At 45.2% G+C, this 20,547-nt stretch overlaps 1 protein-coding gene across 2 annotated transcripts in view; it reads right to left on the reverse strand.

Moving 5' to 3' along the window:
* The window catches only part of DNER (delta/notch like EGF repeat containing), a 219,841-nt gene extending 209,136 nt beyond the window's left edge, over positions 1-10,705 (reverse strand). The window contains exon 1 of one of the 2 annotated variants that reach the window (XM_088466570.1): positions 10,430-10,705. In XM_088466570.1, the coding sequence (XP_088322696.1) occupies positions 10,430-10,561 (132 nt within the window). In that variant the 5' untranslated portion in view covers positions 10,562-10,705. The remainder of the gene's footprint in view (positions 1-10,429) is intronic. The other variant, XM_088466569.1, reaches the window with a different exon arrangement.
* Between the last annotated feature and the right edge of the window lie 9,842 nt (positions 10,706-20,547).

Here is a 20,547-nt window from a genome sequence, read left to right on the forward strand (position 1 = left end):
ATCTGCCTCGTGCAGCAGTAAGTGTGGTATCTGGAGAGGTCCTGTAGGCACTGTGTGGTAAAGTATAGTTGTCACACAATGGGGGCAGCCATTTTGTGTGCTAAACCAACATTCATGGGAATCCAGCCTATCATTTTAATGGAAGCCAGTGTTATCCCAGAGGCATGAGACACATGTTCCTCAGGACTTGGCAGACTACTTTCAGCCCACAAAATGACTTCGGTTAAATCAGACATGTATACGTTTGTAGCTTGAAAATAACGAACAAAATTGGGGGACTGGAGATATGTACAAAGAACAGTGCGGGTGATGGATGGAAGTATTAATGGTGGGTGGTGCGTGCCGAACAGTACTTGTACCAGAAAAACAGGAGGTGATTAAAATGATTACAAAAAACAGAGGCTGTAAAATAAGGACACAATAGAGAGACACAACTAGGACATAGGGGTCTATTTACTAAGCAGTGTTATGAGACAGAATGAAAAGTGATAAGTCTGTGATAAGGTTCCAGCCAATCAGCTCCCAACTGTCATTTTTCAAACACAGCCTGTGAGATGGCAGTTGGGAGCTGATTGGCTGGCACCTTATCACAGACTTATCACTTTTCATTCTGTCTCTTAACACTGCTTAGTAAATAGACCCCTAAGGGAGCAGAGGAGCCTTCCAGCCACCAGTATACAGGCACAGGCGTCCATTTCAGACCATGACCAGCATCAGACTCGTGTGCAGGATACCACAGATACAACTGATACTGCCGTTGTCCCTGGTAAAGATGCTTTAAATCAACAGTAACCAGGCGAATAATAACCACGCTTGGTAGTCATCTTCACAAGGCCTCAATGGAGTTCTCTTAAAAGACAGGTTATAATCAAGTCTTTCTATGTGCACCACACTCACTGACACAGATATAAGACAGCAATATCCCCCATCCCCGGCTGAAGTGCACTGGGTTCTACTCCCAAGCTACCAATGTTAGATCTGCCTACACTTGTGTCTTTCATCTAGTACATCTGAGACTGAAACCAAACTGTTCTGGGCAGCTTTTCATAAAGCCAGTGCTCTATTGAGCTATAAATAGATATAACCATTGCCGCCTGTATTCTACAGACAATCACCAAGGTCAGCAAAATACACAATAATATATTTAACTCATTCACTGCTAAGCATCCACATATTGCCCAGAAAACATGTATATTACTATACTGTTTATGATTAACCTGCCTTTATTGCACTTACATACGCCAAAACCCATGTCAAAATTAATTTAAGTATTTGAATGCATATCATCCTATTTGTGCTGCAGATTATTATGTTCTGAGGTAGGCAAAGCATTGTACTGTTGTGGTTATTTCTGAAATAGTGTTGGGACATGATTAATGTAAAGAAATAGGGAGATAAGGATACCAGAGTTTCTAGTCTTGCCAAACATAGCTACAACATCCTCAGAAGTAAATATTGTATCACACTTCACCATAGAGTGGCACAGTACATCAAGTTCTGCATAGTGGCACAGTACCTTGCGGTTTAGTATAGAGTGGCACAGTACATCACCATTCCGTATAGAGTGGCACAGTACATAGAGTTAAGCATAGTAGCACAGTACCTTGACGTTTAGTATAGAGTGGCACAGTACATCACCATTCCGTATAAAGTGGCACAGTACATCACCATTCCGTATAGAGTGGCACAGTACATCACCATCCCGTATAGAGTGGCACAGTACATCACCATTCCGTATAAAGTGGAACAGTACATCACCATTCCGTATAGAGTGGCACAGTACATCACCATTCCGTATAAAGTGGCACAGTACATCACCATTCCGTATAAAGTGGCACAGTAGATCACCATTCCGTATAGAGTCGCACAGTACATCACCATTCCGTATAAAGTGGCACAGTACATCACCATTCCGTATAGAGTGGCACAGTACATCACAATTCCATATAAAGTGGCACAGTACATCACCATTCCGTATAGAGTGGCACAGTACATCACCATTCCGTATAGAGTGGCACAGTACATCACCATTCCGTATAAAGTGGAACAGTACATCACCATTCCGTATAAAGTGGCACAGTACATCACCATGCCGTATAGAGTGGCACAGAACATCACCGTTTAGTAGAGTGGCCCCAGTACATCACAATTCAGTATAGAGTTGCACAAAACATCAGCATGGAGTCGCACAATATATAACAATTCAGTATAGAGTGGCACAGTACATTACAGGTTAGTATAGAGTGGCACAGTACATGACATTAGTCTAGAGTGGCAGAGTACGTCACAAATCAGTATAGAGTGGCCCCTGTACATCACAATTCAGTATGGTGTGGCCCAGTATATCACAGTTCAACATAGAGGAGCACAATACATCACCATTCAGCATACAAGCGCACAATACATCACAGTTCAGCATAGAGTGGCACAATATATAACAATTCAGTATAGAGTGGCACAGTACATTACAGTTTAGTATAGAGTGGCACAGTACATCACAGTTCAGCATAAAATGGTACATTATCACAGTTCAGCATATAGGGGTACAATGCATCACAGTTCAGAAAATGGCAGCACAATACAGTACATCACAGTTCAGCAAATAGGGGCACAATACATCACTTTAAAGCATGACCACAGTTCCTGTACATCAGTGGTTCTCAACTCAAATCCTCAAGTACCCCCAACATGTAATGTTTTAACCTATATTTATGGGGTCAATAATTAGCCCACCTGTTTCCACAGACAAAAAAAACTAAAAACATGACCCATTGGGGCTACTTGAGGACTGGAGTTGAAAACCACTGTTTCACATGGTGACAGGAATAGGCACTGACCACTGGAATTATCTGTGTTATGATTATATTATAATGGTAGAAGAAATATGTTGGTAATATGTCTGGGACAGCACAAGGGCACCAAGCTGTTAAATCCCCAATTAGCATATCAGTGTCCATTAATTATTTTGAGATTGTTATTCCAATAAGGTGAGAAACTTGTTTAAGGCAGCACAATCTCTGAGTGTGGAGGTACAAGGTTCTCACCCTGATGCTTCTCCCTCCCCTGGTGACCCGGCCACCTCTGATCTGCAATCGCTGACACATCAATCACCAGCCCTCTTTCCTGCAATCACTGCTGTTGTTGTGTGAGCGGAGCAGTGGCAGGAGAAAGACCGGAGGTATCTTCTGCTAGGATGCAACTTTGCTCATGGTGTCAGCCCCAGTGCTTCTAATACAGTAATTGTAGAGGGGAGCACAGATGAGCGATGTATCATCATTTGCTCCTGCTTGCTGCAAAATTATTGCCAAACACAGGTGACTACAGCATAAGGGAGGCAACATTACAGTGCAGCCTAGAGGAGCATAAGGGACCCTGCAAGTGGAGCCTAGGGGAGCGTAAGGGACCCTGCAAGTGCAGCCTAGGGGAGCCTAAGGGACCCTGCAAGTGCAGCCTAGGGGAGCCTAAGGGACCCTGCAAGTGCAGCCTAGGGGAGCCTAAGGGACCCTGCAAGTGCAGCCTAGGGGAGCCTAAGGGACCCTGCAAGTGCAGCCTAGGGGAGCCTAAGGGACCCTGCAAGTGCAGCCTAGGGGAGCCTAAGGGACCCTGCAAGTGCAGCCTAGGGGAGCCTAAGGGACCCTGCAAGTGCAGCCTAGGGGAGCCTAAGGGACCCTGCAAGTGCAGCCTAGGGGAGCCTAAGGGACCCTGCAAGTGCAGCCTAGGGGAGCCTAAGGGACCCTGCAAGTGCAGCCTAGGGGAGCCTAAGGGACCCTGCAAGTGCAGCCTAGGGGAGCCTAAGGGACCCTGCAAGTGCAGCCTAGGGGAGCCTAAGGGACCCTGCAAGTGCAGCCTAGGGGAGCCTAAGGGACCCTGCAAGTGCAGCCTAGGGGAGCCTAAGGGACCCTGCAAGTGCAGCCTAAGGGACCCTGCAAGTGCAGCCTAGGGGAGCCTAAGGGACCCTGCAAGTGCAGCCTAGGGGAGCCTAAGGGACCCTGCAAGTGCAGCCTAGGGGAGCCTAAGGAACCCTGCAAGTGCAGCCTAGGGGAGCATAAGGGACCCTGCAAGTGCAGCCTAGGGGAGCCTAAGGGACCCTGCAAGTGCAGCCTAGGGGAGCATAAGGGACCCTGCAAGTGCAGCCTAGGGGAGCATAAGGGTGGCAACATTACAGTGCAGCCTAGGGGAGCATAAGGGACCCTGCAAGTGCAGCCTAGGGGAGCATCAGGGTGGCAACATTACAGTCCGTTAGGCAACACATTACAGTGTCCGTTAGGCAACACATTCTGTGCAACAGGTCATGTGAACATTAACATTAAAGACTTTTTTGGGTCTGCTACTACAAAGCTCCATAGCACCTTCATATGTCAATGGCACAAAGAAAACAACTTTAGCAATTTTGTTCAACTGAAGTTAAATACAATTTTATATTGTAAAAGTATCATATTCCATATTGTGTTTTTACTAAATACACATGTACTTATATTTTGGAAAATGTTTTTGGAGCCCCATTAATTATTTTGAGATTGTTATTCCAATAAGGTGAGAAACTTGTTTAAGGCAGCACAATCTCTGAGTGTGGAGGTACAAGGTTCTCACCCTGATGCTTCTCCCTCCCCTGGTGACCCGGCCACCTCTGATCTGCAATCGCTGACACATCAATCACCAGCCCTCTTTCCTGCAATCACTGCTGTTGTTGTGTGAGCGGAGCAGGGGCAGGAGAAAGACCGGAGGTATCTTCTGCTAGGATGTAACTTTGCTCATGGTGTCAGCCCCAGTGCTTCTAATACAGTAATTGTAGAGGGGAGCACAGATGAGCGATGTATCATCATTTGCTCCTGCTTGCTGCAAAATTATTGCCAAACACAGGTGACTACAGCATAAGGGAGGCAACATTACAGTGCAGCCTAGGGGAGCATAAGGGACCCTGCAAGTGGAGCCTAGGGGAGCGTAAGGGACCCTGCAAGTGCAGCCTAGGGGAGCCTAAGGGACCCTGCAAGTGCAGCCTAGGGGAGCCTAAGGGACCCTGCAAGTGCAGCCTAGGGGAGCCTAAGGGACCCTGCAAGTGCAGCCTAGGGGAGCCTAAGGGACCCTGCAAGTGCAGCCTAGGGGAGCCTAAGGGACCCTGCAAGTGCAGCCTAGGGGAGCCTAAGGGACCCTGCAAGTGCAGCCTAGGGGAGCCTAAGGGACCCTGCAAGTGCAGCCTAGGGGAGCCTAAGGGACCCTGCAAGTGCAGCCTAGGGGAGCCTAAGGGACCCTGCAAGTGCAGCCTAGGGGAGCCTAAGGGACCCTGCAAGTGCAGCCTAGGGGAGCCTAAGGGACCCTGCAAGTGCAGCATAGGGGAGCCTAAGGGACCCTGCAAGTGCAGCCTAGGGGAGCCTAAGGGACCCTGCAAGTGCAGCCTAGGGGAGCCTAAGGGACCCTGCAAGTGCAGCCTAGGGGAGCCTAAGGGACCCTGCAAGTGCAGCCTAGGGGAGCCTAAGGGACCCTGCAAGTGCAGCCTAGGGCAGCCTAAGGGACCCTGCAAGTGCAGCCTAGGGGAGCCTAAGGAACCCTGCAAGTGCAGCCTAGGGGAGCATAAGGGACCCTGCAAGTGCAGCCTAGGGGAGCCTAAGGGACCCTGCAAGTGCAGCCTAGGGGAGCATAAGGGACCCTGCAAGTGCAGCCTAGGGGAGCATAAGGGTGGCAACATTACAGTGCAGCCTAGGGGAGCATAAGGGACCCTGCAAGTGCAGCCTAGGGGAGCATCAGGGTGGCAACATTACAGTGCAGCCTAGGGGAGCCTAAGGGACCCTGCAAGTGCAGCCTAGGGGAGCGTAAGGGACCCTGCAAGTGCAGCCTAGGGGAGATTAAGGGACCCTGCAAGTGCAGCCTAGGGAAGCATAAGGGACCCTGCAAGTGCAGCCTAGGGGAGCATAAGGGACCCTGCAAGTGCAGCCTAGGGGAGCGTAAGGGACCCTGCAAGTGCAGCCTAGGGGAGCGTAAGGGACCCTGCAAGTGCAGCCTAGGGGAGCGTAAGGGACCCTGCAAGTGCAGCCTAGGGGAGCGTAAGGGACCCTGCAAGTGCAGCCTAGGGGAGCATAAGGGACCCTGCAAGTGCAGCCTAGGGGAGCGTAAGGGACCCTGCAAGTGCAGCCTAGGGGAGCGTAAGGGACCCTGCAAGTGCAGCCTAGGGGAGCGTAAGGGACCCTGCAAGTGCAGCCTAGGGGAGCGTAAGGGACCCTGCAAGTGCAACCTAGGGGAGCATAAGGGACCCTGCAAGTGCAGCCTAGGGGAGCGTAAGGGACCCTGCAAGTGCAGCCTAGGGGAGCATCAGGGTGGCAACATTACAGTGCAGCCTAGGGGAGCATAAGGGACTCTGCTACATGTATGATGAAGTTGTCCAGAAAAAATAAGAAATCTCTGGTTAGTGGGCTTTGACTTAAAAAATCAGGTTAAAGATGTAAAACTACAACCTCTTCTCAAAATTGCCCTCCCCAACTCCAGTTACATGGTAGATATGTGACAGGTCATATCCTCATCCCAACTAAAACTGCAATAGCCGGGTACTGGAAATAATCCGTCTCTCCCCACCTCCCCCTAAAATTAGGTTCAAACTCTGAAGAAGTTGCAATATGGAAAATCTCGGATCCAAATTCTAGACACTTGCTTCTTCCCCTCTGACCATGTAGTAGTTGGTTATATACTATTTTGAACATCTAACCATGCCACACACCCTCTCATACTTATAACAGGGCTCCCCATGTCTCTACTGTACTCTACTATGTACACCTTTGTCTCATCTTATGTATAAAATTCATTGGTCTGTTTGTTTTTCCAGTTATGAATTCGGGACACCCCTGCACCGATAGGATGAAACCAACGTGAAGTGGTCCAGTTGGATCCTGGGCAGGTTTTAGGGGGGTTAGGGTCCCAGTCTGACCTCCCGTTGTTGTACGCTGGGCAGAACTTTGATCCGGGGAGCCTGTTCTGGGCCTTCCACTGGATGGATTTGGATAAAAACTTCAGTGGTAACACTGAATCCAAAAATACATACTAGGGGGGTTGAGGTCCAGGTCGGACCTCCTGTTGGTGTACGATGGGCAGAACTTTGACCCAGGGAGCCTGTTCTTGACCTTGCACTTGATGGCTTTGCATGAAAACTTCACAGAGGGGTGGCAATTGGTCTGGGATGCCTAATTTAAAACCTTGAAAATTGAAACCCGGGCAATGCCGAGTACTAGGATATTATATTATAGTATTGGTTAACTTTAAATCCCCTTCCCTATATCTTGTTGTTATCGTCCCACTCTTGATTCTATTCTACATTATTGTTTACAGTCATTTCAAAATGATTTCTAGAATTTTCTACAAAACTTACTCAGTTTAAAAGCATTAATAGTAGTTGAAGAACTATATTAAATGAAGGAAAATGTAATCTTTCCCACCTACTGTCTTTTAAAGGGGATATAGCACTAAACTGAGACACATAACACATAATCACTGTGTAGCAAATGGTCAGGGTACAAACTGTTTTAGTTGATGTTGTAAATGAAGAATGATAGGAAAAAGGTACAAATTACATGATATGTATATTTTGGAAAACAGAAAAAAAGTGCCCACCTATAATACAGAATATAGTCAGTATGCATTACAGCTGTCTCAGGCTCCAAAGCCTGGAGTCATCCAGCTAGAACCAGAGGAAGAAATAGACAGCGCAGAGCCAACAGGACTATTCAATACTCCCTAAATAATAATAATACAAATCAACATAGCACTAACATAATAAAAATTAAATAAACGTAACAATAATATAAAAACTGGACCTCCACATATAAAGTGTATGGAAGAACAAAATGTACAGACAGAAATTAACAACAATTGTCATTGGTGTTCTCTCTGTATGTAGTTGAAGCAATAATAATACAGTAAATGTAAGCAGAGATAATGGGCCTATTAGTTGTTCCTGTTATGAGTAATGTTCAAACAGTTATCCAGATTGACCAGTATTGTGCATAATTAATCCCAATCTTGTTTGTCCAAATGGGTACGGTTTTTAATCCCATTGTCTTTAGTTTTGCCCACAATGCAGCTAATTGCATTAATGCCTGTCTAGATCGTAACCATTGCATAACCACAGTATGGTCATGTGGTCAACTCTGCCAGGATATCCACATTTCGGATAATTCTTCAGGGAGAGTCGACAGCCCCCTGGACCCTGCCCACTTCCCAGTGAAGTGGCAATACAGGGACTTTATAGCATGAAACGCATCATCTGGGCCATCCCCCTAGAGTACCATAACCCCATGCACCCCACTTCCAACAGTATCTCCTCTCCGGAATCTCCTGCAGGGGAGGATTTAAGTATGAGTATGGGTCTTTTACAAAAGTGCAAAAGCATATATATTTATGGCCCTGTGGCCATCGGCCTTTCTGGCATTTGCCAAAAGTGCCAGATGGCCAATCCGGCTCTGCTTGCCGGGCAGGTTTGTGGGAACAGCTGAAATGTACATGGTGGAAACATTAATAATGTCACTCTAAGCTCTATGCTCAGAACTGCCTATGAGGAGATGCAAAATTTTGCACCCAGGCAGGCACTACCATCTTGGCCCACAAAACAACGTTTCAGTACTTAAACTGTCTTCAGGTTGTTCTACAATATCTCCAGCTTTTGAGTGATTTATTTGTGTCTTGAGTGACGCACCTTTGGCTACTTGTATTTGAAATTCGTGAGGGCACCGACCACAGCTTGGATTCATTATTGGGAGTGCCGGATGGGTGGTAAATATATATATATTTAGTCGACCAAATAGATCCGAGGCGGATCTGTATATATATATATATATAAATATATATGTATATATATATATATATAAACTGCTGTTGAGCAAATATGCTGTAATTATGCAAATGAATATGGTTTTGTGGGCCAAGATGATAGTGTCTGTCTGGGTGCAAATTTTGCATCTCCTCATAGGCAGTCCTAAACATAGAGCTGAAAGTGACATTGTTAATGTTTCCACCATGTACATTTCAGCTGTTCCCACAAACCTGCCCTGCAAGGATTGGCCATCTGGCACTTCTGGCAAAAGCCAGAAGTGTCGATGGCCACAGGATTCACTATGTGAGCTCAACTGGAAGAGGTGGTCCGGTGGCAGTGATGGGCTGGTGCACTCATATCGTCCGGGAACAGACGGGTGTGTGTCGTGAGGCCAAGCCCCTGTGACTCGCGTCACGCCTCCTTGAAACTTAGCCATGCCCTCTTCGCAAGTGAGCGCACCTAATGCGCGCTCGCAGGGTGGACTGTGAGGGCTGATCTACAGCCCCAGTCCATCCCTGTGTATAATTATTTAATTGTACATATACAGTATATAGCAGAATTTCAGCACCAAAAGAAAAACGATTAGACTTTTTATATTACAACTATTGACCCTGTATAAAGCTAATATTTACAATAATCCATATCCAGTGCCAAAAGTGTCAGATATTTCTTTTAAAAACTTTAGGATCAAACATGAAAAAGTCTAACAATGCCACGTGACCCATGCTGTTTATGCATCAGTTTAATCATAGCCATATGACTAAGCCATTTACTTACACATTTGCCCACGTGAGGAAATAACTGTTATTGCGACTCTCACGTTGAACCATTGATGGTCATTAGCAAAAATCCAGAGAATCTTATAATGTGGCCAACGCATTACTGAACATGCACAATGATAATTACTGCTGGCTGGGGATGCACAATATACCATGTATGTATGAAAGTATCTATGTGCATCAGTATGTCAAACATTAATACTGCAGCTGAAGATATAGAAAATATATTCAAATAAGAAAAAAAAAAAAAAAAAAAAGACTCATTCCTACTATAACAATGCCATACACTGTACTTTTGTGTATAAACCACAAGGTCCTCTCAGTGTCACATACTGATATACAGCCTATGGAACCGTACACAAAGACACAAAGGTGAGAGATGCTGTGTACTCCTCTCCCCCATTCTCATCTAGAATTGGAGACGAGCAGCAGTGTCTGGATCTGTATACAGCATGGATAGATAGATAGATAGATAGATAGATAGATAGATAGATAGATAGATAGATAGATAGATAGATAGATAACACAATGGAACCCATAGCTACCACAGGGATGGACAGCTTTAACTTTTCCATTCCAGAATGTCTACTATATCTGACTCCATGTTATACTGCATTCATTTAAATATATAAACAAAAAACTGCAAGCTCACACTGATTGCTTTCTCATATAGCATGCAGACATATAACTACTGTATATGTATGCTTTACAGCATGAAATACATACCAAAATAATACATGTGTATAGTACAGGTGTACTCCTCTATCATTATTAATGTGTGTGATTATACATTATATATCTACTATCTATCTATCATACTGGATGCGAGGAAAGAGTGCGTGTGTCTGAGATCCCCTACCTGAGTGTCCCCGCTGTCGCACGACTCGCCTCCGCACGGATCCCCGGGGAGGTCGCCTGAGACCAGGAGACCGGCTAGGAGCAGGAGGCAGAGAGCAGGGAGAGGACCGGCAGAGCCAGGCGGCAGAGGCATCAGGGAGGCCGGCGTGTGGCGATGGAGTGTGCTGTCAGTGTCCTCTGCGCGCTGCTATGGATCTCTCAGTCTCAGCTCCTGGTACCCGCTGCTGCTGCCGCCGGCTCTGGATGCTGCTGCTGCGATCACTGAGCTGCCGGGTCCTGTTACCATAACAACCCGATGACTGACAGGATTCAGGATGGAGAGCGGAGAGGGGCGGGGCAAGGGCAAAAGCAGGGTGGGGGCATGTAGATGAGGGCAGTACAATGTGTAGAGAGTGGTACTACCATATCCAGCGCTCAGAGGAGGGGGGTGACTGAGCAGCCTGGCGTTATTAGGACACAGGACAGTCATGTAGAAATTGTAAACGGGAGAGAAATATCGCATAATGTACAAATGACGCTGATAAGAGATCAGTTTTTTTGTCTTTGTCATTATTATTATTATTTTCTGTTTATGTGCAGATTTGTGTGACTGGATGCTACAAGCCAACCAAGAGCCTCTGCAATCTAGCTGGATCAATTTGCAATATATAGCACTTAAGGATGTGTGTACCGACCTCATAAGCAATGGGACCCGGCTGGGTGCCGGCGTCGGCAAGTGCGTACACACTTGTCAATGCTGCCAGCGACGGCGGGGGCCATGCTGCATTCGGCAGCATGGCCCTCGTCAACAATGTCGCCTGTTGTCGCTGACGATGCGCATCGTCAGCGACAAAGCAGGTACACACTAGACTATGTGCCTGATATGTCATCCGATCCTGCCGGATTGGACGACATATAGTCTAGTGTGTACCCATCATTATTCACAAGGACTGTATCAAATTCCTATGTGGTCTATTTGGCAAATTAAACAGTGTCTTTTCTCCAGCATTTCAGCTGGAGACAGCAATTTGTTGTTTACACTCATCCAGCTGGTTTTTGCAGCCCCATATATTTTAATGGGGACTTCTGTGGCGTGGTATTTATTTTTATGACGTTATGTGTCACATGTGGACCAGTAATAGGGTCAGTTATAGGGTCAGGCTTCCCATCTGTAGCCAGGTAGCACAAGCCGCCTCGCTGCCAATGCTGCGCGGGGTGAACGCTGGACAAGCGTTCGCTGAAGTCTCCTCCTTCCTCCAGTTATGATCTGTGGTAGCAGCATATTGTTTGCAGTTCCAGTCTTGGTTGCTGCTAAGGCTCTGCACTAATTACTGCCTGTGTGCAGTATCAGGTGCACACATTGATAATCCTGTCTGTGCACAGCCCAGCTGCTCACTAGTCTCTCATTAGGGAGGCTTACTCTTGTTGGGCCCTGTTTCTGTTAAATTCCAGCCAGCCCTTCACTCGATGCCGGTGACAGTGGTGTTACAAGAGGAGTGGGTGCCGCACCCAGGTGTCACCCGCCGAGGGGTGACACCAAGGTGCAGACTGACACTCCCCCACTGTGACAGGAGCTGGGTGCTGCACTGTAGTATTAAGTGCAGCACCCGGCTCCTGACACTGTGAGGGAGCCGGGACTGCAACACAATGCAGTCAGCACCCCCTGTACCCCCTCCCAGTAATATAAAAAAAAAACGGGACGAGAGGGATCGGGCTGCGAGGCCCCCGGCCCCACGAGACCACGCCCCTTTGCACGAGGCCAAGGCCCCTTTTCGGGGCACGCGCGGCTACGCCGCGCTTACAACATCCCTCCCCGTATCAGGTCCAGAGCCAGTCTAACTGTGTTTATCTGCTGCCGTTTGTCCCATCCAGGCGGCGCAGTCTGCATTCCACCTGCTTGTGTCATCCAGGCGGCACGGTGTGCTGCCTCCACCTGAAGCACCAGTCTGCGTCCGGCACCAGTGTCAACCCGGCGACATTGGCCGCAACTCAGAGGTCCAAGTGCGCAATCCAGCGCACCGTTGCCAGTGTCATTCCGGCGGCACTGGTAGCAACTCAGCGTCCCGATTGCGAAATCCAGCGCACACCGTCGACAGTGTCATCCCGGTGGCACTGGTAGCAACTCAGCATCCCAATTGCGCAATCCAGCGCACCGTCGCCAGTGTCATCCCTGTGGCACTGGTAGCAACTCAGCGTTCCACATGCGCAATCCAGCGCACAGTCGCCAGTGGCACTGGTAGCAACTCAGCATACTCCTGCCAAGTAGTTCTGCCCTCAAGGCAACAACCAGCCCAAAGGCTGCTACCGGCCCAAAGGCTGCATCACAACTCATAGGCCCACAGGCCTCAACCAGCCCAGAGACGCATCTCAACTCATAGGCCCACATGCCTCAACTGGCCCAGAGGCTGCTACCAGCCCAAAGGCCGCATTACTACTTTTAGGCCCTCAGGCCTCAACCAGCCCAGATGCTGCTATGGTCCAAAGGCTGCATCACACTGTACCAGCCCTCAGGCCTCAACCAGAAGACTGATACTGCCCTGCCTATGTTTGTATGTCACAGCAGCTAGTACTCATGAAGTGACTCATTGCTCACGCTTACTTACTTGTTAGAAAGTTCTTTCCACATTCTAAGTCATTGAAATTAATATTACTAGTAGTATTTAAGTAGCAGGGCATTAGTGAACGCTGTACATTTAACAAATGTATTTACAAATTGTTCTCTCTTACAGTACATTAGAATAAAATGGTGTGCACAACACAATAAAAGATGTAGGTGGCAATTCAATTAGCTGCAGGGTTTACCCCAAAGTGGAATAGCGCTGGGTTTTACGACCAAAGCTATTAAATTAATTAACCTTTTCCCTGTGCGGGAAAACATCTGGTAACGCATTGAAATCCATTGATTCCGTGTAAAATGTGAAATCGGATGGATTTCCCCGTGCCTTAAAATGCAGAATGCATATTTTTTTCCTTGCAGCTCCTGTGGGGAAAAATCCTACCTCTGTGGATTAGCATGCTGGGCTCCTGTAGTTAATTGAATCGGGCAGTGCCATCAATTAGCTGCAGGGTAAACATGGCTAATTGAATACCCCCTATATTCTCCTTTATTAATTTACATAGCACCAATATACAGTGTCTCTCAGCACCACTAAAGGCCCCCATACAGAGATTGATTGCAGCAATTGTGCAATTTGCAATCGATTGAAAAAGGGAAAGATTTTTATACACAATCGATTGCAAATTGCATGATTGCTGCAATCAATCTCTGATGTATGGGGGCCTTAAGTCAGGGTGAGCATTTTACCAATATGGTAAAAAGCAATGAAACAGGTGGTCAGAGTGCAGAGCTTTGATTTGTATCAGTAGTTAAGCTGCCTTGTTAACACTGAGAAAGGCTGACAATATTCTGCCTGTGGGACTAGCAGCAGTAACTGGTCCACTGTAAATCAGAATGTTTTACCATGGTCACACTATTGTCCCATAGGGGTAAATTTACGAAGATTTGAGTTTGGTCGAGATGACAATCTCGGGTGAGTTTAGGCATGTTTTTAATCTCGCAAATTTACTAAAGGCAAACTCGGGTGAGTTTGGGAGAGAGTTCTTTAATCTCACTCGTATGAGATGGTGAGATTGCAAACTCGAATCTTCTCACCATCGGCCAAATTCGGGAGTACTTTTCATGAAAAAGATGCAGTTTGCAAATTTACTAAAATTCAAGATTTCAATCTTGGATGAGATTAGAGCAAACTCGCAGAGAAATTGAAGTTTCAAACACTCAACCTCCTGCGAGTTTGCCAGAAACATACCCAGATCATTGTGCAAAAGCAACCAAAGAGTTTTTTAAGGCTAAAAAGTGGAATGTTATGCAATGGCCAAGTCAATCCCCTGAACTGAATCCGATTGAGCATGCATTTCACTTGATGAAGGGAAAATGCCCCAAGAACAAGCAGGAACTGAAGACATTTGCAGTAGAGGCCTGGCAGAGCATCACCAGGGATGAAACCCAGCGTCTGGTGATGTCTATGCGTTCCAGACTTCAGGCTGTAATTGCCTGCAAAGGATTTGCAACAAAGTATTAAAAAGTGAAAGTTAGATTTAGAATTGTTTAGTTTGTCCCATTACTTTTGGCCCCTTAAAAAGTAGGAGGCACATATAGAAACCGTTGTAATTCCTACACCATTCACCTGATTTGGATTTAATTACCCTCAAATTAAATCTGAAAGTCTGCAGTTAAAGCACATCTTGTTTGTTTCATTTCAAAGCCATTGTGGTGAATAGAGGCCAAAATATGAAAATTCTGTCAATGTCCCAATATTTATGCACCTTACTGTATATGTCTAGTGACATGTTGGTAGATCAGTTGGCCTCTGATCAAGTCAGGAAATGATGTGCCTAAATAAAATTCTGGTTGTACAAAGGAAGCCCAATTTACTTAAACTAAACCAACTGCAATCTATCCCATTTTTGTAAGGTAAGAAGCATTGACATCACAGATCATAGTGATCGGCGCAGTGCTTCTGTTTGGGGTGTTTTACCATCATTTTTTAACTTCTATTTGCCTTCGGTTTCAGTTCTAAACCGACAGCATATAGAAGCCCGATGGATGACAGTAATTTGTCCATTTTTCACGACTAGTATATTTTTTCTTCTTACATCCATCTTTGTGAGAGCTATGTCAATATACCATGATTTACACCAGGGAAGGGCTGTGAAGTGGTATTTGCATAAAGTTGCAGATGCAACTGCACAAAGACGTAGACAGGGACGCGCCTGTGTCTGACTCAGAATCAGGCCCTTTTTGGGGTAGTCTGGACAGAACAGAAGTTTCTCTGCTGGGGTTACTATAGCAGTTGAGAATGTGTGTGACATTAATTATCACATCTATTGTAATCAGTGTAACTGCACAGGACAGCTCTGGTCTCAATGGGGAAACTGCTTTTCTGCAAAGCTTTGCAATTGGTGTCATCAGCTGCTGACCATTATAAGGAATATATAAGTATAACACTAGGGAACAAAAAAAATATATTGTTTTTTTCTTACCAAGGATTTAAGATCGGTTTGAGAGTACTTGCAGGTCCTATTTTCGCATTAGATCTTCGCTATAGCTGAATTGGGTCCAGTTTTAAAATGAATGAAAAATAAAATCTAATTATTTTCTCCATCTGAAGTACGTTACTAGTCTAGGCCTGCTTTATTTCACAGAATCTACTTAGTTTTGCTTTTTTAACAACTACCCTCTTTCAACAATAACAAGAATTTGTCTTATTTGTGATAAAGTAGCTGGTAGTCACGTTTGAGACACAGAACACATTCAAATCTCCTCACTAACGCTGCGAGTTGGCGTGGCAATGCACTGCTGGGACATCCCTAGTCCACAGCTATGCCTCCCATCATACAGAGAGGAGCAACGGAGAGGACCGAGTGGCGCAGTTAGCACACCTACTGTTCCTTTGTTCGTCCCTCTCTCTGTCCCACCACAACCAATTTCCAGCTGTTTGGGCTTGTTAATGTTATGATATGATATCCAATGCTTACACCATGTGAAAAGTCTAGAACCAGGCTAGTGAGATGTTCTGTCAATAACAACCGCCCGTTGTTCTTTTAGAACTGGGATACGTTCACCGGTACTTAGGCAGCCGCTTGAACTTATAGCTCGAGGTAGTAGCAATTCACATGGAGTGGCAAAAGGATTCGATGGTGAGAGCAACAGTAGGAATGGAGTACGGTTATAAGAGTAGAAAAGGTGGCCTGAGGCCCACGCTGAAGGAGTTAGAAAACGGATTTGGCTTTGAGAGCCGTTGTTGTGGCTTGGAGACCCGGTGCAGAGGAGAAGTAAATATTTGAGTTGGCTTTGAGAGACGATGGTGCAGCTTGGAGCTGATGCTGAAGAGTTTGACAATGGATTTGGCTTTGAGAGCCGGTAGTATTGATTTGGCTTTGAGAGTCAATGTTGTGGCTTGAGCAGTGAACCAGATAAAATGTCCTGATAATTAGTACACAGATTTGAGTACTGGTTTGTGTACAAGTTAGTGTACAATATTAGTGTCCAAAGTCCTGACGGTCAGTACATAAATTTGAGTGCAAGTTTGTGTACAGGTTAGTGTACAAAGTAGCATCCACAGTTCTGATGGAATTTATATAGATTGGAGTACAAGTTGATACAACTTAGCATCCAAAGTCCTGATGGACAATACATAAGTTAGAGTACCGGTTTGTGTACAAATAGCGTCCACTGAACTGCCGAGAATGCCGATTCGGCTTGGAGGTCCGTTACTGCCGATGCAGCTAGGAAGCCACAGGTGGTATTAGGAAGCCGAAGTACAGTTCAGGAGTTGATGGTGCGGCTAGGGAGCCGTAGGAGAGGCCACAGGAGCCGGAGGCAGCTGGGAGATAGAACCGGAGATTCTTCCAGTAGAGTCGACAGGATACTGCTCGTGCCGCTGAGCCAAGTGAACCCACAGGAACGCTATAGTCGGCGAGGCGGCAAAAGTCCAGTGTGTACAAATAGGAGGACTGATCAATCATGCTGCACTGAGCATAATACATCACTTCCTGAGGCGTGCCGATCGCCTAGCAACAGAAGAAACCGAAGTAACCCCGTCCTGACTGGGTAATCTGCTTGAACGAGACAAGTCGTGGCCGCGACTTGTAACAGTTTTGTTTAGTACATCCTCGGCGCCTGTTGGGAGTTAGCACCGAATGTGTGAAACAAAACAGTTTCGCCATAAAAATGAGTTCTTCTCGGAGATGGTGTACTAACAACCCTGATGTTTTTTGTTATATTTGTGGCAAATATAGTGTTACAAAAGAAAGATAAAATATAACTGTATTCATAAAACAAGTGTATCAGGTTTATTTTGGATGTCACATAAGCCAGCAAGACAAGTTTTCAAACTTAAAAGTGAGTTTGAAGAAAGTTCCTCTACTCCAAACAAATTTTCTCTAAAGGAATTAAACGATTGAATTCATGACTTGAATTTATCGAAAAAAGGAGCTGAACTTTTAGCATCCAGACTTCAGGAAAAGCACCGTCTTAAGCCGCATGCTACTATAACGTCGTATCGAAATAGAGAGCAAGCAATACTGCCGTTCTTTAGCCAAGCTAACAATCTTGTGTATTGCAACAATATTCCGGAACTTCTCCAGATGATGTGCTCACCAGAATATCGAGCAGAAGACTGGCGGCTCTTTTTGGATAGGAGCTTAAAATGCGTATTACTGCACAATGGGAATACATTTGTGTCGATTCTTATCGGTCATTCAACAAAACTTAAAGAACAGTATGAAAATATGTTAGTCTTAGAAAAAAATGCTTATTCTCAGCATAAGTGGTCTGTTTGTGTCGATTTAAAAATGGTAAACTTTCTTCTTGGGCAGCAAAGTGGATATGCAAAGTATCCTTGTCACATATGCTTATGGGATAGTCGCGCAAAACAAAAGCATTGGCAGCAAACCGTATGGCCTCCAAGAGACGTTATTATAACTGTAGGAGAAGCCAACATCATTCATGAGCCCTTAATTGACAGGAAATAAATCATACTGCCGCCTCTCCATATCAAACTGGGTTTAATTAAACAATTTGTAAAAGCATTGGACAAGTCAGGCGATTGTTTCATGTACATTTGTCGAACATTTCCATCTCTTCGTATTGAAAAATTAAAAGGCAGGAATTTTTGACGGCCCACAGATACGGAAACTGGTGAAGGATCCAAATTTTACCACAACTATGACTGAAACCGAATCTGAAGCATGGCTGAGTTATGTATCTGTCATTCAAAAATTTTAAGGCAATCACAAGGCAGATAACCATCATGAATTAGTCCACAACATGCTAAAATGTTTCGAGAAAGTAGGGGCCAACATGAGTATGAAAGTACAGTTTTTGTACAGCCATTTAGATCACTTCCCGTCCAATTTAGGAGATTTAAGCAAAGAACAGGGTGAACGGTTCCACCAGGATATTCAGGTAATGGAAGAAAGATATCAAGGAAGGTGGGATCGTCACATGATGGCCGATTACTGTTGGAGTCTGCAGAGGAACTGCCCGCAACAAGAATACAAAAAATCCTACAAAAAATGGTTCTTAGAGCTTCCTAACACTTATGTAATTATCCTGTGTCTTTTTATAACATTTTATGAATCAAATTTAATCAGAATAAAAAAAAATATCTTTTTAACTATTTTTAACATTGTTTAATTTAAACTAGAGCCAATTGAAAAATAAGCATGGCATCTTCATGATCAGGAGCACAAAATGAATCAAAATTGACTCTTAAATCCCTGGCAACGGATTGACTGTTCCCCAGTGTAATAAGATAGTGAGTGAAAAAGTCTTGACTTTGTTAGATTATTAATAGTAATAATAATAATAATAATAATAATAATAATAATAATATAAATATCGGGGGCTCCTAACAAAGTCAAAATACTTTTTCACTCACTATCTTATGGAGCATACACACGATCAGATGAACGATTGAACGATCTGACGAACGATTTGAATGATTTTTTACTGCATTAAAATTAATGGAATCTGACATCTGATGTGTTTGCAGTCAGATTTGGACGAGATCATTATCGGACCATTGGGAACGCGCATCGTTCAGACATGTCAGATATGTCCGATAACGATTTAAAAAATCGTTCATATCTGAAGGAAAATCTGACCATGTGTATGCACCATTATATATTCCTTATTGTGGTTGTATGCGTATATTTTTATCTGCTCAAAATCCTGCTATCATTGTGAATGTAACATGTGATATGTGATTGTATACTCATTTACCAATACATTGGTATTCTTTTATTCAGCCATTCCTCTACGAATTTATTAAATTGTAACCTTCTCGTTATTTGTTAAGGGATCACGATTGCCACCAGTAAGCTTTCGAGAATCTAATCAGCGAAGCAGCTGAATGCGAACGTGCATGTGACCGCCGCATGCTTAGCTTTGCTGTCTCGTTGGCAGGGAAGAGATTATAAAAGGTTTCACTTTCCCTACCAGCAGCGGACAGGTAGCACCCCTATTCCCTACAACAAATAAAGTTTGCAGATCATAGAATATCGCAAACTACAGTGTTATCTACTGACATATTTCCGAGTAGAAGAGGATCCAGACCAAATGGATTGGACTTAAAAATATTTGAAATCCTACAGTTTAGTCTTCCTTCTCAATCTTCTATACAGGCGAGTATTGTTAACTCTCTTTCTTCTAAGTCCATAGGGTCCACAGGGAGACAATAGGGTGTAGGTGGGACCTTGGAGGACCGGACACCAATAGCAAAGCTTTTCAATCCCAGGATGCTCCAATCCTTCCCCCTATACTCGCCCACAGCCTGAGGGCAACTCAGTTTTATTAACAAGTCCAAGGCAGGAGCAGAGAGGAGGAAAAAAAGTGGCATACTGAAGAATCATATTCTCACAAAAGATAAGGAAAAGTGACCAAGAGAAGAAACTCAGTTGCTAGGAGCTTCAGGGCAGGTGCCCTGTGAACTTTGAAGAGAGTTAACAAAGGTAAGTTTTGCCATAACTCTCCTTTTCTTCTTCAGGGTCCATAGGGTTCCACAGGGAAACAATGGGGATGTCCCAAAGCATTTGCTCAAGGGCAGGAACGCTCCTGAGCCGATAGGAGAATAATATGCCCGAATGAAGCATCCTGAGAGGCAAAAGTATCAAAGGCATAGAACCTAAGAAAGCTGTAGACAGACGACCAGGTGGCCGCCCTGCACAGATGTTCAGATAAAGCGCCACACTGGGCTGCCCACGAGGGACCCACAGAGCGAGTAGAATGAGCAGATACTGTAGCCGGCACAGGAAGGCCAGACTGTGTAAGCCTCTGAGATAGTCATGCGAATCCATCTGGCCAGAGTCGGTTTGTTAGCTGGTTATCCCTGCTTGTGGAATCCATATAGGACGAAGAGGGAGTCCGACTTCCTGAAGGAAGTAGTATGGTCCACGTAGATCTTTAGAGCACGGACCACATCCAATGAGGCCTCACCTGCCGAGAGGTCTGGTGATTGAAAGGCTGGAACCACAATTTCCTAGTTTAGGTGGAAACGAGAGACCACCTTGGGAAGGAAGCCCATGCATATTATAAGAACAGCCCTGTCCCGATGAAAGATTAAAAAGGGGGAGCGACAT

The sequence above is a fragment of the Taudactylus pleione genome, unplaced genomic scaffold (genome assembly GCF_031769625.1).
Source record: "Taudactylus pleione unplaced genomic scaffold, aTauple2 ptg000066l, whole genome shotgun sequence".
In the NCBI taxonomy this organism is placed as follows: domain Eukaryota; kingdom Metazoa; phylum Chordata; class Amphibia; order Anura; family Myobatrachidae; genus Taudactylus; species Taudactylus pleione.